We start from the raw sequence: 24129 nt of genomic DNA on the forward strand, positions 1-24129 counted from the left end.
AGCTCAAGTACTTTTTTGAGCGTTGGGCGTTTTCCTTAGGGCGTCAAAACGCTCAGATGTGAACAGGGGTCATTGCAATGAATGGGATTTGTCTTGTTGGGCGTTTTGAGAGCTGATTAGTGAGCAGAAAAACGCTCCAAAAACGCCCAAAAACGCCTACATGTGAACGTAGCCTAAGATAAAACTGAAATTGTCTTTATTACAGCATCTTAGAGGGCTGAATGATCTAGGAAAATGGCGGTCAACTTGATAGAGAGGGCCACAAATGTGGCCCTAATCTCACCATCACATAATGTCAAGTGTAAGAAATGCTACAAAAAATGGTCAGCAACTGCAGACATACTTTAGTAGATATTTAGACTGCGGACATGCTGCAGACATAGCTGGAGACTAGGGACATGCTGCAGACATAGCTGGAGACTAGGGACATGCTCTAGGGACATGCTGCAGACATAGCTGGAGACTAGGGACATGCTGCAGACATAGCTGGAGACTAGGGACATGCTGCAGACATAGCTGGAGACTAGGGACATGCTGCAGACATAGCTGGAGACTAGGGACATGCTGCAGACATAGCTGGAGACTAGGGGCATGCTCTAGGGACATGCTGCAGACATAGCTGGAGACTAGGGACATGCTGCAGACATAGCTGGAGACTAGGGACATGCTGCAGACATAGCTGGAGACTAGGGACATGCTCTAGGGACATGCTGCAGACATAGCTGGAGACTAGGGACATGCTATAGACATAGCTGGAGACTAGGGACATACTCTAGGGACATGCTGCAGACATAGCTGGAGACTAGGGACATGCTGCAGACATAGCTGGAGACTAGGGACATGCTGCAGACATAGCTGGAGACTAGGGACATGCTCTAGGGACATGCTGCAGACATAGCTGGAGACTAGGGACATGCTGCAGACATAGATGGAGACTAGGGACATGCTGCAGACATAGCTGGAGACTAGGGACATGCTGCAGACATAGCTGGAGACTAGGGACATGCTGGAGACTAGGGACATGCTGCAGACATAGCTGGAGACTAGGGACATGCTCTAGGGACATGCTGCAGACATAGCTGGAGACTAGGGACATGCTGCAGACATAGCTGGAGACTAGGGACATGCTGCAGACATAGCTGGAGACTAGGGACATGCTGGAGACTAGGGACATGCTGCAGACATAGCTGGAGACTAGGGACATGCTGCAGACATAGCTGGAGACTAGGGACATGCTGCAGACATAGCTAGCTGGAGACTAGGGACATGCTGCAGGAGAGAGGAGACTATCAGAAACAGGGGATGCAAGAAACTGCTATAGAGATCACTGCCATTACAGTCCCTTTACAAGTTGACGTCCTCTAAATCCCCTTAAAAATGGACTTTTACCTTCTTGGATTTTATACTCCTCTCAGCATGATCCATTTTAAAAGGATAAATCACAAATACACAAGAAGAGAAAAAAGAATACATAGCTGGAACTATAGAAGTTAAAAGAAATAAACTGATTGTTTTTAGTTGGTAGAACCAGTTTAATGAATATTTTCCCTCATTGCCCACTGAGTAAGCACTAAGGCAAGGAAAACACTCATTACTGGCAATTAATACCTGGGTGTAACATGCAACATTGTATCAGCCACTGTCACTTTTAAAATTGGGGCTCCACCTGCAAAGCCCATGACATGCATTCATAGAGACAGTAATCACCGTGCTCGTGGTCCATGATACTTCCTCCAGTCTCTTTTGTATGGGCAGAGAGCTGGAGGAAGAGTCCGAAGGAGCCCTGCACTGATCAAGGGCAAAATACTTTGCAAGCTCCTGTAAAAAATAAAAATTATATATTGTGTGTGTGTGCTTATATGTATTGTTTATATGTATGTATGTATGTATTAAGACGCCTGCCTTTACACGCACATGAACTTTAATGGCATCCCAGTCTTAGTCGGTAGGGTTCAATATTGGGTTGGCCCACCCTTTGCAGCTATAACAACTTCAACTCTTCTGGGAAGGCTGTTCACAAGGTTTAGAAGTGTGTCTATGGAAATGTTTGACCATTTTTCTAAAAGGGCATTTGTGAGGACAGGCCCTGATGTTGGAGAGAAGGCCTGGCTCACAGTCTGCACTCTAATTCATCCCAAAGGTGTTCTGTCGGGTTGAGATCAGGACTCTGTGCAGGCCAGTCAAGTTCCTCCAACCCAAACTTGCTCATCCATTTTTTTATGGACCTTGAATATTGAACCCTATGGTCTAAGACTGGGATCCCATTAAAGTTCATGTGTGTGTAAAGGCCAGCGTCCCAATACTTTTGGTAATTTAGTGTATAAATATATTTCACAATTTTTAATGCAAAAATATTATTAATATTTAAAAAAAAAAATGATTGGCCTTCAAGAAAAAAATCTTTTCATGGTTGGAAAATATAGATACCAATATTTAGTTTACTCCAAAAACTAGTGGTTAAAGAACCATGTCAGGTGGAATGCCGCTTGCTTACACAAATATATATTTACAGTTTTAGAGACAGATAAAAGTTGACTTCCTAAAACTGACTTATTTAAACCATTACTGAATGTATGATTACAGTGGCTAGCTTCCATTCGGTTCCAAATGTTTTATTGTGATTAACCTAGTATTAAAAAGCTGCTGTTTAAGATTTGGTGTATAAACCACATTCCTGCTTACTTTAGTGGTTTGTAATGATAATAAAGCCTTTAAATTTGAATGATCCATGAAGTGCTGTAAGCTTTTACCATTTAGACTACATTGTAAGTCATGTAGAAAGCAGGGTCATGAGCCCTTCCACTGACTGTCATTCTAAAGGAGACTGGGTTGTGACTCTTGTAACATTTATATAATTGAATTACCCAAATACATGAAGACTCTATTATGTTTATGAACATTGCTAGCAATTTTTTGTATCTAGCAGCCATTTTTCCAAAAGGTCACCTAATGCTTCTTCTTCTCTAATTTACAATGCAGTTTTAGAATAAACTATGGTTAAGCTATGTGGCAGTTGTCAATGTATTTTTCCTTTATCTTGCAGAATTCGGATCCAGGCAGTGAATGAGATCGGTGCTGGTCCTTTCAGTCATACAATCAGTGTAAAAACAAACCCACTTCCTCCCCTCCCTCCTCGGTTGGAGTGTGCCGCAGCTGGACCCCAAAGCCTCAAGCTGAAATGGGGAGAAAGCAGCTCAAAATTACAAGCATCCGATGAGGTTATTTTCATCCTTCAAATTGAGGATAAAAATAAGAGGTATGCCCAAATGACTCGCTTTTAAGTAGTGGCTGATGTTTGTCTATATTTATTTAGTTTTATGTCATTTTCTCATTTGTAAACAGTAATTTAATGTTTATAGTATAAAAGATTGGACTCTAATCCTCTTGCTACTAAATCCTTATAAAGATAGCATATTTTTTTCACAGGGCCATTTTTTTCCATTCCAAATCTTAAAATTTACCCCGTGTCAAATGAGTGACCTCCTGTGTTCACAAAGCAGCGGGGCAGCTGCTCTGCACTGGATCCTGAATCGAATGCCGATCACTGTAGTAGCTGTGCCTGCTACAGTAATTTCCAGCTTCCATGAAGATTGGCAATATATGGCACATACATACTTACAATGGTCCAAGCTGGAGCAATACAACTATGCAAAAATATCAATACCTAAAGTTTAATTTTCTGCAGCAGAACAGAATGATAAATATACTTTATTATTACTATTATCAGGGGCGTACCTAGAGCATTTGGCACCCGGGGCGGATCCTATATCTGGCACCCCCCCCCCCCAGGTGTGCAGGCGACGAACCACTCATTGACGTGTCATGTGTAGCACCTCCACGCACTGCAGCCCGTAACCCAAAAGAATCCTCCTCCCTCTGCTTCCCCCGGCGACCAGGCTCCTCCTCCTCTGCAAAAACGGCACCAACTGACCTGAGGCGCCAGACAGAAATACATGTAACTGGCAGTGGCACAATTACTGTGTGCTACTGCCAGCGGTGTCACTAGGGTTGGTGTCACCTGGTGCAGTAAACCATGGTGTCACTCCCCCCCCCCCCCCAAAAAAAAATTATTTTCCTGTTTTCTGAAAGCGCACCAAAGATGCAGCATTCAGGACTTTTGGTGCACTTTCAGAAAATGCAGAAGAAAAAAAACGCACAACCTAAAAAATCTATAGGACTGCAGTAATAACTGTGAGTAAAATGTAGGAAGGCCCCCTTTACATTACACAGCCCCGGTACCCCATAGAACCCTTTACATTATACAGCCCCCCCAATAGAGCCCCTTTACAATACAAAGACCCCGCCAATAGAACCCCTTTACAATACAACCCCCCAAATAGAAACCCCTTTACAATACAAACCCCCCCAATAGAACCCCTTTACAATGCAGACACCCCCCCAATAGAACCACTTTATAATACAAAGCCCCCGCCAATAGAACCCCTTTACAACACAAACCCCCCAATAGATCCCCTTTACAATATAACCCCCCCAATAGAACCCCTTTACAATACAACCCCCCCCAATAGAACCCCTTTACAATACAAAGCCCCCCCATAGAACCCCTTTACAATACAACCCCCCCCAATAGAACCCCTTTACAATACAAACCCCCACCACAATAGAACCCCTTTACAATACAACCCCCCCCAATAGAACCCCTTTACAATACAAAGCCCCCACCAATAGAACCACTTTACAATAACCCCCCCCCAATAGAACCCCTTTACAATACAAAGCCCCCCCCATAGAACCCCTTTACTATACAAGCCCCCCCAAAAGAGCCCCTTTACAATGCAGACCCCCCCCAATAGAACCTCTTTACAATGCAGACCCCCCAAAATAGAACCCCTTAACAATACAAACCCCCCCCCCCCCAATAGAAGCCCTTTACAAGACATCCCCCCCAATAGAACCCCCTTACAATGCAAATGCCCCTCCCCCTCCTACCTTAGAGCAGAGGAGGAGAAACTGTTTAAAGCAGAGAACAGGAGAGAGAGAGACTCGCCGTCACTCAAGAGCCCTGAATACATTCATCGGGAACTGCCGAACTTAACTGTGCTAGTTAATGAGCAGGTGATTGGTTGCTAGGCAGTCCTAGTCCTAACAGTTAACGGCAGCGATCGCTGTGTATTCAGGGTTCATGAGTGACGGTGAGTCTCTCTCTCCTGTTCTCTGCTTGAAACAGTTCCTCCTCCTCCGCGCTCCTGTGTCAGTGAGCGGCGGAGGCAGTCCGACGGCTGGCCCCCGGGTGTTACCCTGGTGCTCCCTGACACCCCCCTGATATGTGGCACCCGGGGCGGACTGCCCCCCTTGTTGGTACGCCACTGATTATTATTAATAATCTTTTTTTTTTTTTTACAAGAGTTTAAAAGAGTTAGAAGCTGGAGTTAGGCTTTAACTTTGGTAGTCTTTTTCTTTATGCATAGTCAGATTGCTGCAGTTACATCAGAATAGTTTGGATATGGTTGTCTTTTGATAAATAAGCATACAGAATGAATGAGGCATTCAGATTACTTGCTGTTACCTAATTATTCCTCATGACCATACAGCATTCCCAGCACTAACTGACATACCATTGACTGATGTGTCTGAGTTGTTTTTTATTGATGGATAAATATCGCAAATTCAGGTAGTTCTTGGTAACATTGATATGCTGTGTGGAAAGAAGCTCAGTAGAAATGGATTCTAATTTCCCTTCAGTGGTCCTTATCATGAGCTTGTCATTAGCACCAGGTAACATATTTAAATAAAAGTGGTAGTCAAGACGGCAGTCATTTTTAATCCTTCGCTGGAAAATGTCCATTAGAACCTTTTGCATAATGGCTATTCACCAGTGTTTTACAAATATGTTTTATTTTATGTTGAAATATATTATTTCAGTTGTACTTGTCAAATTTATTTTAAACACATTCACTTTGATGCACTGAGTTTAAAGTCATAGAAATGGTATGAAACGTAGTGCTGGTGGTTATTATAACTAAAATTATATATGGCATAATCTGAGGCAAGTGTGAATGGCTGCAGATATCACATTTACTCTTTAAATAAATGCTACCATTGTGGAGTTAGCAACTGTTGTTTGCTCATCATGTTTGCACATGCTCACGTGCTAAGCTTTAGTAGCTCTGTAGCCTCATCTTTTGCGAGCTGCATTCCAGAATTAAAAAAATGTAGTGAATAAAAACAACAATGTGTCTTTATAATATAATTCTCACCTATGTGTAAGTAGCAGCTATAACTACATATGCTGATCACTGCACATCCATCAATAGATAATATAATCAAAGATACAGCGCTACTAATGCCAGAAAAATTACTCTTGTGCAAATAAGAAAAATAAGGTGCGTGCAATATATAAAGTGCTTGGAAGGTGCAATAAACCCATATACATAATTAATCAAATATAAACAAAATTATCATAAAGTGCACTAGTAGTAAACACCATTAAAGTGCATACAGTTTGACAGTGCTAAATGTGTGCAATCTGTTGTATATTGAATACAAATCACTAATAAAAGCATAAAGAAATGTCCATAAAACAATCAACAATTAATGAGAGATTCTTCACATCCAGATGGTGCAAAAACTTAGCAATAATGTTCTATGGTGCTCATGATCCCTCTACCACGAAAAGATGGCCTCTCACCTCAAGGTTAGACCTGTGTTTCACCACAAGGTCTCATAAGCTATTCCCCTAAAGGGAAAAACATAAAAGCCACACCGCCGTATCCAGAGCCATTCCTTTAAGTCACATAGACTGCCGGGCTACTCTCCTTTAAACTTTGGCTATCGTGATATCCATAAATAGCTAATGAAAGGATGGGAAATCTACTGCTCTCTGCTTCAAAATTATTTATTTATAAGACAACAAAATAGGTACACTCACGAAATAAGCACATCAGCTGTGCGGGCTTTAATCGCATGTCAATACAGTCTGTGTGAGCTGACCGATGAGTTCTGTCTCTCTGGAAGTCTCCGCCCCCTATACGCGTTGCGTCATTCGTGTAGTACGATCGACTTCCTCAGTAGGGATGAGGAAGTCGATCCCACTATACGAATGACGCCCACTTTACTAATAGATGGGCCAGCTTTACCCTAGTGAGTATAAAAAACTGCGCTCAGAGACTGTGTAGCTGCTGGCACTTCACTAGACATATAGAGCAAAAAACATAAATAAACAATAGTGCAGTGCTCAAAGTGACATAATAGACATAAAACAGTATACAACCTCAAAAAAAGGAATAGATTCCCAATACCACCGATTATGAAGTGAGTTAAACCATATTTATTGGGTCCATTGGATAATATACCAGTGATGTGATAAACAAAAAAATCATGAATAGAAAACTGAATAGTATAAATATGATCCTAAAGAGATCTGGAGTGTTGTACGATCCAAACAAAATTTTAAATCAAAATTCATAAAAAATACAAAAAAATCATAAAGTAAGATAGTCTATCATAGGAGATAAATCCCATAGGTTGAGTGATTATCACCCATGAAGAGGCAAAATGTGATCAAACTTCACCATCACTGTATACTTCTCCACCATAATTGTAAAGCCAGTTCGCTTACAAAGGGTATGGACTCGTAATGTTATGTATTGAGTCAACCAGGTAGTTATGGGGAATCACCCCAATCATATCCAGCTACCAGATATTTGATAAGGAAATCCACCAGCCCAGAGCAGGATGAAAGGATCCACTTTAAAAAGTTATAGAGCTTTGCCTGTTGAGGCAGAGTTGGTTGAATTTGCTTTAAAGCAGAACTTTACTCTCACTATCAACATTAGCTATTTTAAATCCTTATGTTGCTAGCATTAGTAAATAGCTAGGAAAATATATCATATTTACTTGTTTTGAACGTTTTTTTTTTTTTAATTTCTTCCAGTCCTAGGCAAATTATGTTATAAATCCTAGGAGTCCTCAGGAAGGGAGGAGGGGTTTTGTCAGCTAAGCACCCCTTCATGCCTGCATACCTGAGCTAAGGACAGATGGATTCCAGGAAGTAAATGCTACAGGAATCACCTGCCTCTTCTCAAGATGGCCATGGCCAAAAATTAGTGCCTGCTCATCTGTGCTGCCCATCAGTGACCATCAGTGCTGCCCATAAGTGCCACCCATCAGTGCCGCCTATCAGTGCTCATTGGTGCCGCATATCAGTGCCCATCAGTGCGGCAGGCATATTAGTGCCAGCTCATCAGTGCTAATAAGTGCCACCTCATCAGTGCCCATAAGTGCCACCTCATCAGTGCCCATCAGTGCAGCCTATCAGTGCCCATCAGTGCCGCCTCATCAGTGCACATCAGTGAAGGAGAAAAATTACTTACTTACAAAATGTACTGACAGAAATGAAGAAAAACGTTAAATTTTTTTATTATTATTAAATAGAAAAAAAAAAAAAAAAAAAAACAGCTGGCTTTGCTTTACCGAAGGACATTAGCTTAGCACACATAAGGCATATAGGCAAATATCCCCATGAATAGATTTGCTACTTGCCTATATACCATTTGGCACCAGATGGTTCAAAGCACCAAGCTTAGCACGATTTGCATTCATTTCTGTCTTGTGCTGGGTCATCTATTCTCTCAGAGGGACCAAAACTCTCCAGCATTAACCTGATCTTGTTTCAACCCATATTGGGAAATTGCCCACACATTTTAAAGCTAAAAACCTATAAAAATGTCAGTCCTTGGCTCTCACTGTTACATAAATATTATTCCCTTGGGATAAATGATGGCAAGAAATTAATTACTGGTGGGACAGTAGTCACTTGGAATTTGTTTTTGTTTTTTTTCATAAGCCCATTTGCACACGAAAATATGAATTTACTTATGTTTATATTCAGGAACTTGTTGACAAAAAGATCCTAAGTAAAATGTTTTATAAAGGCCTTGTGGAAATGCATGTTAAGGAGCATAAAGACGCATAATGCAAGCGCAATTCTTCTTCATTGCTAGTATGGCAATGTACATTTTTGTACAAGCATAGGCACCTAAACACGCATACACTTGTATATTATTATACAGGATTAAATGAGTGCAATCCAACGTAAAATTTCCTGTTTTTAATTTATAAGCTCTGTAATTACCACTTTTTTACTTTCTTTATAAGCGGTGTGTATGGTTCCATACACTACAATGCATCTATATCCAGATCAGTAATAAAAGTTTTTTTACTACCATGTGCAAGAGACTTAATTGTTGGTCTCAAAGAGGGAGAATCGGATGCAGTTTCCCACTGTGGATGGGGGAGTAGGTACTTCTGGTTGCAATTGTTGGATATCTGGTGTAGATCTCGTGTTCATTTCAGAAAGTTGTTTAACACATCATAAACAGCTGTCATATACTGCTAAATACCCACAACTTTGTCTGTCACTGTGTGGAAGGAAATGTCCATCCAAACAGGATACCAGACCCAAATATGTATCTGTTCACACTGCACATTTCTTAATTTTATGTCTTGCCTAGATTCTTCTTGACTTTACAATTAGGTAGAACTGTATAAGGAAACACTGAAGGTATAACATTTTAAGATGGCTTGCTTGTTTCTTGTACTATATAAAAATATAGTATTATAAATGATGTTTGATTAAATTACTTATGTGCTGTTTTGCTAAGCTAATTGATATAATTGCTAGTAATTATGCCAACAACCAGATCCCTGTTTCCACTCAATAATTAAATGACAATACATTTATGATAGCTCGTGCTGAATTGTGTAAGCAGTTTGAATGTGGTATATGTTGATAGTGGGGGGTAATTCAAAACTACATACAGCTCTGTGTAGAGCTAGGTAATGCGATAAAAAAAATATATAATTTTACCATTTACTCGAACAATCCAATATCACCTGATTGTATCAGTGCTGTGAATATTTTACCAAACATAAAACAATATGCTTTTGAGATCAAGCAGCAGACTGCATAGCCAGAATTGTATATTGCATATTATGCTATTCAAACATTCTTCCATTAACTGTGTAAATCACATCAGTGTAGCTGAGTTTTCAAGACCCCAGATGGGTTCCCTAGAACAATTACACAATTTAAGAAAAAATATATAAGAGTGATATTTTCATATTGCATTGCCTAGGATGGGATTGTTTCGACTCTATCTAATATTTAATCATTGCACATGGTATACACAGGACCAGTTCTCGTATCCTGATTGTTTCATAGGTTTTTTTTTTTTGGAGGGGTGGAATTCCATATTATTAATCTCTATGGATGTGTACTTATATGAAATGACTACGCTGTGTCGATGCAATGGTGCAGATCCATTGACAATAGCAGCAGTTCATTTGAACTGGCAACCAGTTTTAATTAACCCTGAAACAACATGCTTTATCATAATGCACCAGAACATCAAAGTTAAAATGAGCATTATGGCCCTGTTCACATCTATGCATCATGATTAATGTGTATGATGCATCAAAATGGATACAACTTGCCATTCCATTGTTTTCAAAGATCTGATTCACATATACGTATGCATTGGGTTGCATTGTGGTGTGTCATGCCAGATAGTTCAGTTATGTATTCTAATCTGTCAGTGTGCATCCAGAGGCTCTTTTCACGCCTCCCTAGGGGCTGAGCACATAACATGTAATTGCATAAAATGCAAAATACTTTGATTTTAGAAAATATCTATTTACTGATAGCATTTTCCTGTTGTGCCAATGAAGTGTCACAAATGAAAAAACAGACTTGTGTAATTTCTTTATTGAACTAAAAAAAAAAAATTGGGACAGAAATGATCTATGCCCTGTTTAATGCTCAACTCCAGCTTTTAAAGAAAAAAAAAAATACCTTAACAACTGTGAACAAAAAATTGCAGCTTTTTTTGCACTCTCCCTTGCAGAATCTATGTTTAGTCTGACAGGTTTCGTGAAGGGTTGAATGATGCCTGATATACAACCTCAGTCCTCTGGACCACAGAAGGTGTAGCCATCATCCAGTCTGCCAGGGCTGGTGGTGCACACATGTAACTTCTGTGTGATGTGCGTTTGCTGCTTTACTCTGCCCACAGCATGCTGCTGGATTTAGAATTGGGACAAGATGGGAGGTCATGTGTGCACTGCTTGGAACACAATTTACAATTGTTTGGAACACGAGATAGAGCGCTATTTTAAAAAACCAAAACTCTGTTCAAGGAGCAGGAATGAAAAGGGCTAGGTGTTTTTTTTTTTTTTGAAATTAGACATTAGGAAACCAGAGGAATGAGAGTATCCTAAAGTTGGTTGAACTTGATGGACGTGTTTTTTTCTACCTGACTTATGCAACTAAATTACTTTACCAGCAGCAGTGTTTTATGATCCATGAGCATTATTTTTGGCAATTAGTGGTTTTTCACATCTCCGCTGTTCATAGCAACTTCCTGCTGCTTTTTTTCAAGTTAAGCCCCGTACACACGCATCTTTTGTCCGGTGCTGTCCTGTCGGCTGAAAACTGCAAAAGACTGCACATGAATTTTGTCGGCCAACAACAGCCGACTGCAGTAGTGATGTCATGTGATGGTTAACTTTCCGTGTGTTTTTTCTTTTCTGAGCATGCCCAGTCTTGCTAATCGGCTGTTTGTTGGCCGAATTCTGTACTGACTGGCAAACAATCGGCCGTTCTGGTGTTGGCCAACAAAAATTTTAATGCCTGCACACCTGATTCTGTTCGGCCGAAAAGTCGCTGTCGGTTGTCGGAAGCATCATATTAACAAGCCGACAATCGGCCGATCGTTCGGCGGCCGAATATTTACGGCCAACAATCGCTACGTGTGTACGGGTATAAGGACCTTTGTTTGTAATGGGCCCAGTGGTGTATGTGTTGACAAGAGATGTAAATGTATTGAAAGAGCGGAAGGGCAAGATGACACAGATTTCACATGAAACAAGTCACAAAATGATCTAATGCTTCCTATCTCTGTTTACTAATTGAACCACTTAATAAACCGCAATTAATGATGTTTTGGAATCTACACAGTATCGGTTTATAAACAGCAGTTTTAAACCTAATATTCTGCATTTGTTTAATAAAATAATGTCTGATTTTTCTGTGTGTGTTTTAGAATAACAGTTTTGCAGTACACCAGAAATAAAAAGATTGGCTTTCTGGCTATCCTATTTTAAAGGTTGCTTCTTGTTCTGTGAAATTTAGGTAGTGGTTTGCAAAAATGGCTGTGGTTTCACATACGGGGATCAATAGCAGATCCAGATAAGGGTTCACCAAGAAAGCTGTGTTTAGGGCGTAGTATTTCCCAAAGTAACAGAATAGTGATCAGGTTGTTTGGCTGCAGGCTAGGGATGCTGGCGTTTTTAAAAGCTGAAGGTTTTGATAACAGGAATTGATTTTGCAGGGATAATCTAGTAATAATCTTTCCTGTTTTACAGAGATCCTCTTTAAAGTTAACCTGTTCTCTATTTTAAACCTTTAAAAATAAATGTCCAGCCTAAGAGCAAAGACGGAACGATGAGATGCCTACTGTATATGATCTCCCATGTACATTTATTAGTTTATTTATAGGATGCCTTTTGTTACCTTTTTTATGTACTTTGTCAATGGTGACCTCCACAGACACAAACAATTACTTTCCTTTTGCTCTCCACCACTCCATTCAGCCACTAGTAATGAGGGAAAAGTTCTTTGTAAGCCACAAGTCATATCTTACACAGGGTTATGGACTCCCTCCAGTGTGACAGCACTGATTGAGATCTAAACCAAAGAAAATCCTAGCCCAACTTAACTTTCTTTGGTTTTGTTTTGAATGCATTGCTCCATACTGTGTAGGCCAGTTATAGGTGCGGGCAGTGGCCAGTTGTTTAGCAATGATTGAGCTAACACTGTCACATGCAAGTCACATGTCCAGACGCCCTGGTATGGGAAGCAGGGTGTTAAAATGCAGGTTTTTTAAAAAAAAAAAATTTTTTTGTTCCTGTTGTATTCAGTTTTACTTTCTTATTAGGATCTAATTTACTAGACTTCAAAGCTAAACTCTGCCAAATTGCCATACCTTTAAGGGCATTGAGATTAAATGGGTTTGGTGATAGTTGGTAGGGCTTAAATGTAATGTCAGGGAATGTCAGACTTCAGTAACAAAACAAAGGTAAATCAGAGGGAAAACAGGATAGGTTTTTCTGGCAAATATAAGTAATAGCAGGTATCCAGGAATAGAGAAATTGAACTTTGTAAGGTGTACATAAGGCAAACAACTATTCATCATTATGGGGCAGTAGGCTCCATGCAGCTTTTCCACATTACAGACATACCAAAGACCTCTTCATTGCCTTTGCAACTGGTCAACATATTCTTAGATGATTTAGCAATACCATGAAGGATGGTGATCATATATGGTTAAAAGATATACGCATATTCATTTTAAACATGCCTATGTGTGTGGATTTTATCAATATCTTGGTACTAATAAGTTCTATTCTTGAATCATTGATTGGTGTTAAAATTCCTTTAAGCCTACTTGATTTTTGATATTAAATACTTACATGGATAGATTATAGCTTTAAATGTATTTATACAGATCTCCCCCCTCCATTCTTACCCATTCCAAACAAATGTGCCAAAGTGAATATGGTCTCTTTAAATAACCGCACAGTCTCATGACTCGTCCAGTCTGGCAGCACGTAGGAGAAATGGAAATACTGAATTATTTGCATAAATGAACCTTGATATATGAAGTCAATTTTTGGACTGAAACTTTGGCTTGAAGTTATAAACAATGTAGAAAGATTGATGTTGTTATTTAACAAGGTGACACCATTATCTCACTGTTGGTTTAGGAAAGGCTGTTTAAACCGAGACATTTATTTCATGGTCTTGGAAAAATGGATGCAAATATTTTTATTGTGGCTTTATTTATGCATATTAATCAGTAAACTGTTTGTGGAAAAGGGTCATAGTTGTTTCAACATAAGTTTTTTTTTTTTCTAAATGGAATCCTGTACCAAGAAATATGGAAGCCGCTAATACATTCACCTCATTTTAAGATTCTAGCTGCATAGCTGTCTATGGATATATTACTTTCTGAGTAACTGACCGGGAGCAACCCTCTTTGTGAATTAGATTGGCCAGTGTTTGGAGCCAAGCAGCCCTTAGATTCAGGGTCTGGAATATATCTTTAAGGCCTCATGCACATAGGGCGTTTTTACAGCCGCTTTTAGCAGCGTCAGACATTTTTTTTTTTTTTTTTACAGCTTAAAAACGCCTCTCTATTATTCTATATGTCAATGCACACACAGGCTTTTAGGAGCTGTAAGTGGCATAGGTGTTTTCAAGCTGTAAAAAAAACCCAGGGCCAGCGCGTTCTGAAAAAGCAGTTTAGGCTGTAAAAACACGTGACGCGCCTAAATGCGTGTTAACGCTGTATATGTCTTTAGACCACGTCAAGCATTTTTAAGCTGTAGTAGTTGGATTTGAGAGTGGAAAATAGAAGAGGGCAAAGAAAGGCTGCTAAACTCTAACGCTGCTAAACGTGGCTAAACGCACATTAACGCCAATGCAAAATGCTTCTAAAAGCACGTTTTTGCAGCGTCAGAACTGGCTTTGTAGCTAATTTTTTCAAATGCCCAGCATGAGCACTAAAAAAAATGTAGAAAGATATGTAACAGCCTCTATGAGGTGTTATCCAGTTTAAAAAAGACAGGGGTTCAACAGGTAGCTTGAATTGCATTTAAAGAGGTTGTAAACCTCAAAATTGTTTTTTAAAAAAACAAACACCTGAAAGACAAACACATAATGAGCTAGTATGCATTGCAAAATACTTACCTTAGAATGATGCTCCGCAGTGCCGCTCGGTCACCTCCCTCACGGGCGACATGTTTGGTCGCTCTTCTTCCTGGTTTGCGGCATCCTGCCATCTGATTGGCTTGAGCCGCAGTGACGTAAGTCCCGCGCATGCGCGCGGGAGCCAACTTTCACGGCACTGGGCTCTGAAGGAACGGTTCCTTCACTGGCTGCATGCAAGCTAAATATCTCCTAAACGGTACATGTTTAGGAGATATTTACAGTACCTATAGGTAAGCCTTATCATAGCCAATGTTGCTTCCTTGGAGCAGTTACCATGATCTCTGTTTTGCGTTGCATGTGGAACACTGTCTTTCTGGCGTTGAGGTATGCGCTCACCACTGTATTTCTAGCGCTAGATTTAAATTTATTTGATGCTACCAGAGCATTTTAATTCCTCTGGCAAGCGTGTTTTGTACCCTATTACCTGGATTCTTTGTACCCTACTATTCAAGGGACTGTTTATTTCATTTAGAAGGGTCTAAGCTGTTCTGTGCATGGTATAAAGCATGCTTAGCATAATAAAAAATATATAATATTCTAGTGTGAAGCCTTGGTAAAGCCCACTTGCAATCGGTTAGTGTGCAGTGCACATTGATACCAGAATAAATTGTAATTGGCAACATATTACTGTATCATAAATAAAAATCTATTAACAACTGTCTCTCACTATATAACTTTGTTTTCTCGCTTTTTATCAATTATGCAACTCCTATTTCCTATGTATTTTCTTAGCTTGGATGTGAGCAAGCACTCTCTGTTCTATAATATATTGTAAGAAAAAAAGATGTATTTGCACAAAATACCCTGTGGACTATAAGACGATATCAGCTTCTCCTGTCACAAGAAAATAAGTAGTGGGTGTAAACTTACTGTGACATTAATGCACAAATCTTTACTCGGCTTTTATGTTAAATGTTCTGCAATTTTAGAACAGAACATGACTTAAGTGGTTTGTGAGAGGACACAGTTCTGTATCTTCTGATTGTTGACTACACACTCTTTTTTTTTTTTTCTTTTTAACTCAAGTATGAACATTCCACTATATCGGAGTTCTATAAAAGCATTTGTCGCCTATGTAGGCTGGTGTACAGAATTTGTGTTAGCTGAGCTTTATATTAAACTCATGATAGGTTTATACATTGTATTAAGCCATGAAATAAACAATACAACACATCTATGGATAATTACATTAGTATGGCTTGGTATGAGATAATTACATAGATGGATATGTGTTTTTTATATATTTTTGTTGTGATGCTAGGTAACTTAATCCATCACAACTGTTATATACACACGGCCTTTTCCATTTAAATGGGCATTAAGTTGTTTCCTCCCATGTGGGTGTTTGCTTGCAAAGTGATTGTAAAAAATGTGGTGACACCTAATACCCATACACCCATGAAGAAGTCTAATAACAAAACATGTAAGGAAGCTCTAAGTGAAGTCATCGCATTGTGTTGCGCAGTTGGTGGTTTGTAAGACTTTTCCCCCTGCACTGAGCCACTTTGCATCTTTCGAATGATGTGCATTTATTTTCTATACATGGATGTAAATAGTGATATTTTGCACTATATCAATGTGAATGCCCATTGTTTTTAAAAATTAATAAATGGTTACTAGTGGCCTTTCATTATTCTGAGTCACTTTTTGTCCTTTTTGGGTATATGCTCTGAAAGTTTTCCAATGAGAAATGTGTTATTTCTTGCAATCCTATTAATGATGGAGCTGCAAATCATGGATCCTAGTTTGGATACATATGAGTGCAATTTGACCTTCCTAGTACTAGGGGTCAAAAATACACAGCGAGCTGCTTTCCAGAGATAGTGACACTGGATGGTGTGTCTTTATTCACAGATTTGGCAGTGGATCAAGATTCAGTTTAATATGTGGACATTATATACTATCAGTATTATTATATCTTTTTAAGGTAACTGATTTTGTTTAAAGGTGATTAACCCCTTCACTACCTGTTCAAACTGCAATAGTCAATAATTTCCCTTTGGGATTTATATAATGGTGCTCCCAAAATAAATAAATGTGTGGAAAAAAATTATTATTAATAAACTAATAAGTACATAGATTAAGTGTTAAGCGTGCCGCATGGACACAATCCTATTCCTATAATCCATATAAATACTCAATACACCTAAGTGCAGCACTTCCAATCTCTATTTTTACTCCCATATAGATACCAAATTCAAAAAAAAGAAAAAACATTTGTTCACAACACAATGTGAGATAGCAAATAAATAAGCAATGTTTCATTGTATATAATGAAAATGGGAGACAGGTCAGAATGTACCTGTCTAACATGTATGGGGCCATGGCATGACATTGTAGATATAATATCTAACGTGATTGGTCATGTAACTGCTAATAGTTATTGGTCAGTTGGTACTTCATATGATTGGTCAAAATAAAGAAAATTTCAAACCTTGGAGTGTGGAAATTGCCTATAAAAAGAGGTAAATAACCGTTATAAAAACAGTCAGCGGGAGCAGAGGAAGAAGAGCTGTGGTGCGCTTTGGCTGTGCTTTGAAGAGCTATCTTTCTAAGTTCTGTCGCTGTGCTCTCCTACCTGTTTATGGAGTCGCTTCTTCAAAAATTAATGGAGCGGGCCGGTGGTGTCGGTGGTGAAGCCTGGATGTTGCAGTGTTTATCTCTGCCTGACCCTTCTGTTTCGGTTCGTTCCCAGCCGCCATCTTCGTCTGCTATTGATGATCCTGTTCCGCTTCCGGTTGACCCTTCCGCTGGCGTTATTTCCGATTGCCGCGGTCATCGAATGGAAACGTCCGCTTCACTTGACCCCGGTGACGTTGCCGGTATTCGTAATTTCCGTGCGACGGCTGGTTCCGGTGAGGAAGATGGCAGATCACGGAGGATGGTGAAGAGGCCCAGTCGTTTCGGCCAGGTTCCAACGGCTGGATCAAGCAGAGCAGCTAAGAAGGGAAAGCATTTTAAAGGTACTTTAAGTACCCGATCCTCTATTGCTGTTCCCGGTAACGCTTTTTCCTTCCTTCAGGGTGAACGATCGTTGGCTTCCCTTCAGGCTCCGGCGGTCGCTGAAGAGGTTCGGCCTTCAACGGTTTCCACGGTGCAACCTGCTTGTGAAGGTGCTGCTGCGGTCTGTACTGACGCAGTTTCTGCAGGTGAGCAACTGTCTCCAACTGTCATTCGTGATATGTTGTCTGTTTTGTCTGCTTTTTGTTCTAGGTTGTTGCCTGTGGATACTGATATGCCTATTGCTAATGTGCCTAGTACTTCTAATGTTAGGCAGTCTGCTGTACCTAGTACTTCTAATGTTATGCAGTCTGCTGTTAATGCTGTGCCTAGTACATCCAATGCTGGGCAGTCTATTCCTAATGTACATGATATTCCTGATGTCAGTGGTAATTTACATGCTGTCTGGTCTGATTCTTTGCCTACTATGCCTATTGTCACTAATTCTGGTCATAGTACTTTGTTCAACAATTTGATTCCTGAGGCACATGTCAAAGAAGTTATGCCTTTTGAACTTTCCCCACTAGGATTTCATCTGAGTAATGCTATTAAAGTTAAAATCTGGAATGGTGAATATGTAGACATTTTGTCTTTGTTACCTAGCTGTAGACAATTTTGTCCTGATGGCGATGATGCTTCTAAGGAAAAGCTTAAGCCTCTGCCTCGCAATTTTAATAATTGGTTGCAAGGCTTTTGCATTTTTGCTAGTGTTTTGGGGGAAAAGCAGCCTCATTTATGTTCTGGGTTATTCCGACATGTTGATGTTATTCTTGAGGCATATAAAAATTTCCCTAATTTAGGTTGGTTCGCCTATGACGAGGCTTTTCGCCAGAAGCTATCAATCCATAAAAATTTAAAATGGGGTGAAAAAGATGTGGGGCTTTGGCTTAACCTGCTTATCCCACAGAAACCTGCACCGTCTTCTAAGGTTGGTTCCTTTGGCCAGCTTAGAAAAGGGGTTTGTTTTTCCTTCAATGAAGGACAATGTATCAGACCTCTTAATTGTAGATTTAGGCATGAGTGCTCTCATTGCGGTGGCACTCACCCAATATCTAAATGTTTTAAAAGAATGAACCCTGTTAATGCTCCTCAACATAGGGACCAGCTTTTTCGGAAGAGCGATAACTCCAGTGAAGTGGGAAAGACTATACCCCTGGCTTCTGGAGTATCCAGACCTTAATGCTGCTGAAATATTGCTTAATGGTTTTAAATATGGATTTATCTTGCCTTCCTATTCTGGTCCTGGTTGTTGTCTTGTTGACAACCTACCTTCTGTTTGTTCTCTCCCTCATATTGTCCATTTGAAGATTTTTAAAGAAGTGGTTAATGGTAGGGTGGCTGGCCCCTTTTTATCTCCTCCATTTGAGAATTTTAGAATTTCCCCACTGGGTATTGTTCCTAAAAAAGAGGTGGGACAATTTAGACTTATTCATCATCTATCATTCCCAGACGGGTTGTCCTTAAATGATGAGATAGATCCGGCTACTTGTTCTGTGTCTTATGCGACATTTGATGATGCCTTGTCTATAATTAGGAATGTTGGCAGGGCGGCATTACTTGCTAAAGCAGATGTGAAATCTGCTTTTCGCCTGCTACCAATTCATCCATCTGCTTTTAACTCGTTGGGTTTTTTCTTCAATGGGGAATATTTTTATGATATGTGTTTACCTATGGGGTGCTCTCTTTCCTGTAGCTATTTTGAACTTTTTTCTACTTTTCTAGAATGGGTTGTTTGTGTTAAGGCTATGTCAGATAATGTTCTCCATTATCTGGACGATTTTTTGTTTGTTGGTAAGGCAGACTCACTTGAATGTTTACGGATTTTTACTGAATTTCGTATGGTTTGTAGGGATTTCGGTGTTCCCTTGGCCGAAGAGAAGACAGTGTTGCCAACTACTTCTCTTGAGTTTTTAGGTATCTTGATTGATACTGAGAAGATGGAATTTAGGTTGCCGCCAGCTAAAATTTCAAAAATGAAATTTTTGCTGCAATTCGTTCTTAATAGGAAGAAGGTCCAGTTGAGGACTATTCAGTCGTTGCTGGGCCTTTTAAATTTTGCATCAAGAGTCATGCCCATGGGCAGGGTCTTCTGCAAACGTCTTTATAGAGCAATTTCTGGGGCTTCCTCACCCTATCATTTCATCAGAGTTTCTTTGGCTATTAAAGATGATTTATCTGTTTAGTTGCGTTTTTTGTTTTCCTTTAATGGCTCATCAGTCTGGCAGGAATGTTTTTGTTCCTCTACTGCTTTGCAACTATTTACGGATGCATCAGGGGCTTATGGCTATGGTGCATTTTGGGAGGGCCATTGGTCTGCTTCTCCTTGGCCGGATTCTTGGTCTGTCAGGGGTCTCACTGGTAGCATTGTTTTATTGGAGTTATTTCCAGTTGTGGTGGCCCTAGAATTGTGGGGTGATCACTTTAAGGATAAAAGGATTTTATTACACACCGATAATAAAGGTGTAGTCTTTGCAGTGAACGGTTTATCTGCTAAATCGATGCCTGTCATTTCATTGTTGCGTTATTTGGTTTTTCAGTGTCTGCGTTTGAATATATGGCTTAAAGCCAAATTCATTCCAGGTTTTCACAATGACGTTGCTGACTCATTATCTCGCCTGCAGATCGACAAATTCAAAGCCTTGGTTCCTTGGGCGGATCCTTTGGGCCTGGCCGGCCCACATCATCTCTGGAACTTGGTTTAACTTCAATTGCCAGTGCCATTAGGCGTTCTCTGGCTCCATCCACTTGGAAATATTATACTTCCGCTTGGGCCCACTGGTCATCCTTTTTGGTTGGGATTGGATTATCTGAATCCTCTTTTAATGAGTGTGCTGTTTTACAGTTCCTTAATACGTTAATGGATCAACGGAGGTCTTATTCATATATTGTTCAGACCTTGGCTGGGGTAACGTTTTTTGCTCAGCTAAAAGGCCATCCGTCTTGTTTGAGTTTTTACTCTGTGAAAACAGCGTTAAGAGGATATCGCAGGGCTTACATTTGTCCTGATAAGAGGTTGGCTGTCACTATTTCTCTCTTACATAGGTTGTGTGAAGCTGCTGGATATGTTTGTTATTCCAGTTATGAATCAGTTTTGTTGCAGACTGCTTTTTTATTTTGCTTTTTTGGCGCGTTTCGCGTATCTGAGTTGTTATCCAGAAATTCCTTCACTTTTTCTGGTTTGCAGTTTTCTGATGTTTCCGTTACTGCAGATTTTTTGCGTATTTATTTACGACGTAGCAAGTCTGACCAATTGGGTTGTGGTTCTTTGGTTTCACTCAAACGTGATCCAATGGGTAAGCTGTGTGTGGTTTCCATTACCGAGAGATATTTATGTCTTCGTGTGGTACAGCATAACCAGTTTTTTGTTCATTTGTCAGGTTCTCCATTAACTTGTTTTCAGTTTGGCGCACTTTTAAAAAAATGTTTGCAATTTTTAAAATTAGATCATTTACCGATAACTTCCCACTCCTTCAGGATTGGGGCAGCTACTTCGGCTGCTGCTATGGGTTTTTTCAGAAGAATCTATTAAGGCTGTTGGTAGATGGAAATCTGCTGCTTTTAAATCTTATGTCAGGCCTAATAGTTTGATTTAATTTCAGGTCGTAAGAAAATTATTTGGATACTTGGATACTCCTATATTTATTGGGCACACGTCAGAGCTTCAAGGCGGACGTACGGAGTGAACTTAGGATTCTCCAGCTCTTTGGTCACTGTTTTTTGGTTGGGTTATCGGGGTATGTTATGGAGTGATCTTAAACCTCTGTTTGATTCCCTTTGTATTGAATGGCCTGTACCGGATGTTGTTGTCATTCACCTAGGTGGGAATGACGTGGGTGTGAGAAAGAATATTGACCTCATTTTAAATATAAAGGATGATTTTGTTTATTTTAAGTCCATATTTCCAAACTGTAAATTTGTTTATTCCGAAATTATTCCACGTTTGCGATGGTTTTCTAGTCCTGAACTTGTTTTCGAAAAAAATCGAAAACGTGTGAATAGATCTATTGCCAAGTTCATGGTGTCTATTGATAGTTTATCTTTTAGGCACACTGACTTGGAGGGGGGTCTCCCTGGTTTTTATAGGGATGATTCCGTACACCTTTCGGATATTGCAAATGATATTTTGAACTTGCATATTCAAACTTGCATTGAATTGGCCTTAGGCTAATGGATGGTGCCATGCTCTGTTCTGTGCATGGCGTGTGGGATGTGTTTTTAAGTATGTTGGGTAATTCGAGCTTCTTGGCTGGGTTACATAAAAGTTTGTGGTAATGGGATGGTTTGGGCTTTTTGGCTAAACCATATATATATTTGGTTGTATCCCACGTGTAATGTAAAGTTGTTTTTAATTACTTTAAAAATAAATGGCCGTGGCCAATTATATTCAATGCAGGTTTCATTGTCTCTTTATTTTATGTAATAAATTTGAATAAAATTATTTAAATTGGTTATAATGTTCTGCCTATGGCACCATGAAAATGGGAGACAGGTCAGAATGTACCTGTCTAACATGTATGGGGCCATGGCATGACATTGTAGATATAATATCTAACGTGATTGGTCATGTAACTGCTAATAGTTATTGGTCAGTTGGTACTTCATATGATTGGTCAAAATAAAGACAATTTCAAACCTTGGAGTGTGGAAATTGCCTATAAAAAGAGGTAAATAACCGTTATAAAAACAGTCAGCGGGAGCAGAGGAAGAAGAGCTGTCCCTCCCTCCCTCCCTGGTATTTCTTAATTTTTATAATGTCACGGCCTGTTTGTTTGGGATGTGTTTTTAAGTATGTTGGGTAATTCAAGCTTCTTGGCTGGGTTACATAAAAGTTTGTGGTAATGGGATGGTTTGGGCTTTTTGGCTAAACCATATATATATTTGGTTGTATCCCACGTGTAATGTAAAGTTGTTTTTAATTACTTTAAAAATAAATGGCCGTGGCCAATTATATTCAATGCAGGTTTCATTGTCTCTTTATTTTATGTAATAAATTTGAATAAAATTATTTAAATTGGTTATAATGTTCTGCCTATGGCACCATTTGTATCAGTGCATTACGTCAAACGTATCAGTTCATATTATAGACGTAAATTGACAGTTCATCTGCAAGTAATATGTCATCCTTATAGAAAGAATTATCCAGTACTTTTCTGACCACTTCCCATCATCTCAGTGCTCTCACCTTAGTGATATGATACAGCATATGGGTAATCATATCCAACTTGTCATCTCCTGCTGTTATCCAGTGAAAGAGTCTTGTAATATGGCCTCCCTCTCACTATCGTATCCTGTTGGGTATACTTCCTTATAGACAAGGGTACTGTTCCCTTTTAGAGCGCCTTACACACCATGTGAGTTACTCCCGAGTCATGTTGGATTAAAGAGGATGCGCCCAATAGTGTAAAACCTATATAAATGATTTTATTTATATTAAAAGTATGCTTACAAACAAAAATAAAACTCTAAGTATTCATTCAGAATATTACTCTTCTCGGTATGGCATCAATTCTAGTCCATGATCCCTCAAGCTCTGCCCTACGCATTATGTCACGCTTCACCACCACCAGTTTTTTCGTGGTGCATGATGTAATGCATAGAGAGGAGCCTGTGGGATTGTAGATGACTGCAGCACCGATCCCAGCTGCAGCTGTCCCCTGCCGCCACTAAAACCAAGAATCGAGTGATCAAACACCGCTGGTCGCTCAACCCTTGGTCCTGAGCCTGAAGAGAGCTGGTCACTGTCAATCACTAGCTCTCTGCTCTGCCCTTCCAACCCTCACTGAAGCACTGGGCTGTGGAGGGGGCAGGAGTGGCTGGTTTAGGCTCTAAGCGGTTCACGGAGAGGCTGAGCCAGCTGCCAGTCCAGGCTTCTTAACGGATCCCAACCATATGGTCAGGATCTTTTCATAGCCTGGACCGTCTCTGTGACATCAGCCGATAGCGGACCGCAGCCTGCTGTCGGCTGTAAATGGGTCACAGGAGTGCAGTTCGTTCTTTCTACCACAGGAAAAGTATTCCCATAAAAGCTTTGGCCATACTTTCTTTCCCTTTAATGACAAACTGAAAGAATCAAGATGTATAGAGTTGTAGGGCCTGAATTATGCCTATAAGATTCCATATAATATTAGGGACCTCAGTATGTTCATGATAAAAATCCATTTACCATACTGATATTCTTGCACAAAAGTCTCAAGTTTCTCTGAAGACTTTTGTGGCTAATTTCAGAGGAAATCTGAAGTCGAAAGACACTCTATATTTCAAGATACCTTTTTTTTTATACATAGTTAACAAATTGTATTATTTGCTCATGAAATTACAAGCAAAGAACACTTCAAAAG

General features: G+C 39.8%; 1 protein-coding gene across 1 annotated transcript in view; it reads left to right on the plus strand.

Moving 5' to 3' along the window:
- The window catches only part of FNDC3B (fibronectin type III domain containing 3B), a 512453-nt gene that overhangs the window by 453876 nt on the left and 34448 nt on the right, over window positions 1–24129 (plus strand). Inside the window, exon 23 of the mRNA XM_082249863.1 lies at window positions 3044–3256. Coding sequence (XP_082105989.1) covers window positions 3044–3256 — 213 coding nt within the window. The remainder of the gene's footprint in view (window positions 1–3043; window positions 3257–24129) is intronic.

The sequence above is a fragment of the Pelophylax lessonae genome (assembly GCF_965119305.1).
Source record: "Pelophylax lessonae genome assembly, chromosome: 3".
Lineage (NCBI taxonomy): Eukaryota > Metazoa > Chordata > Amphibia > Anura > Ranidae > Pelophylax > Pelophylax lessonae.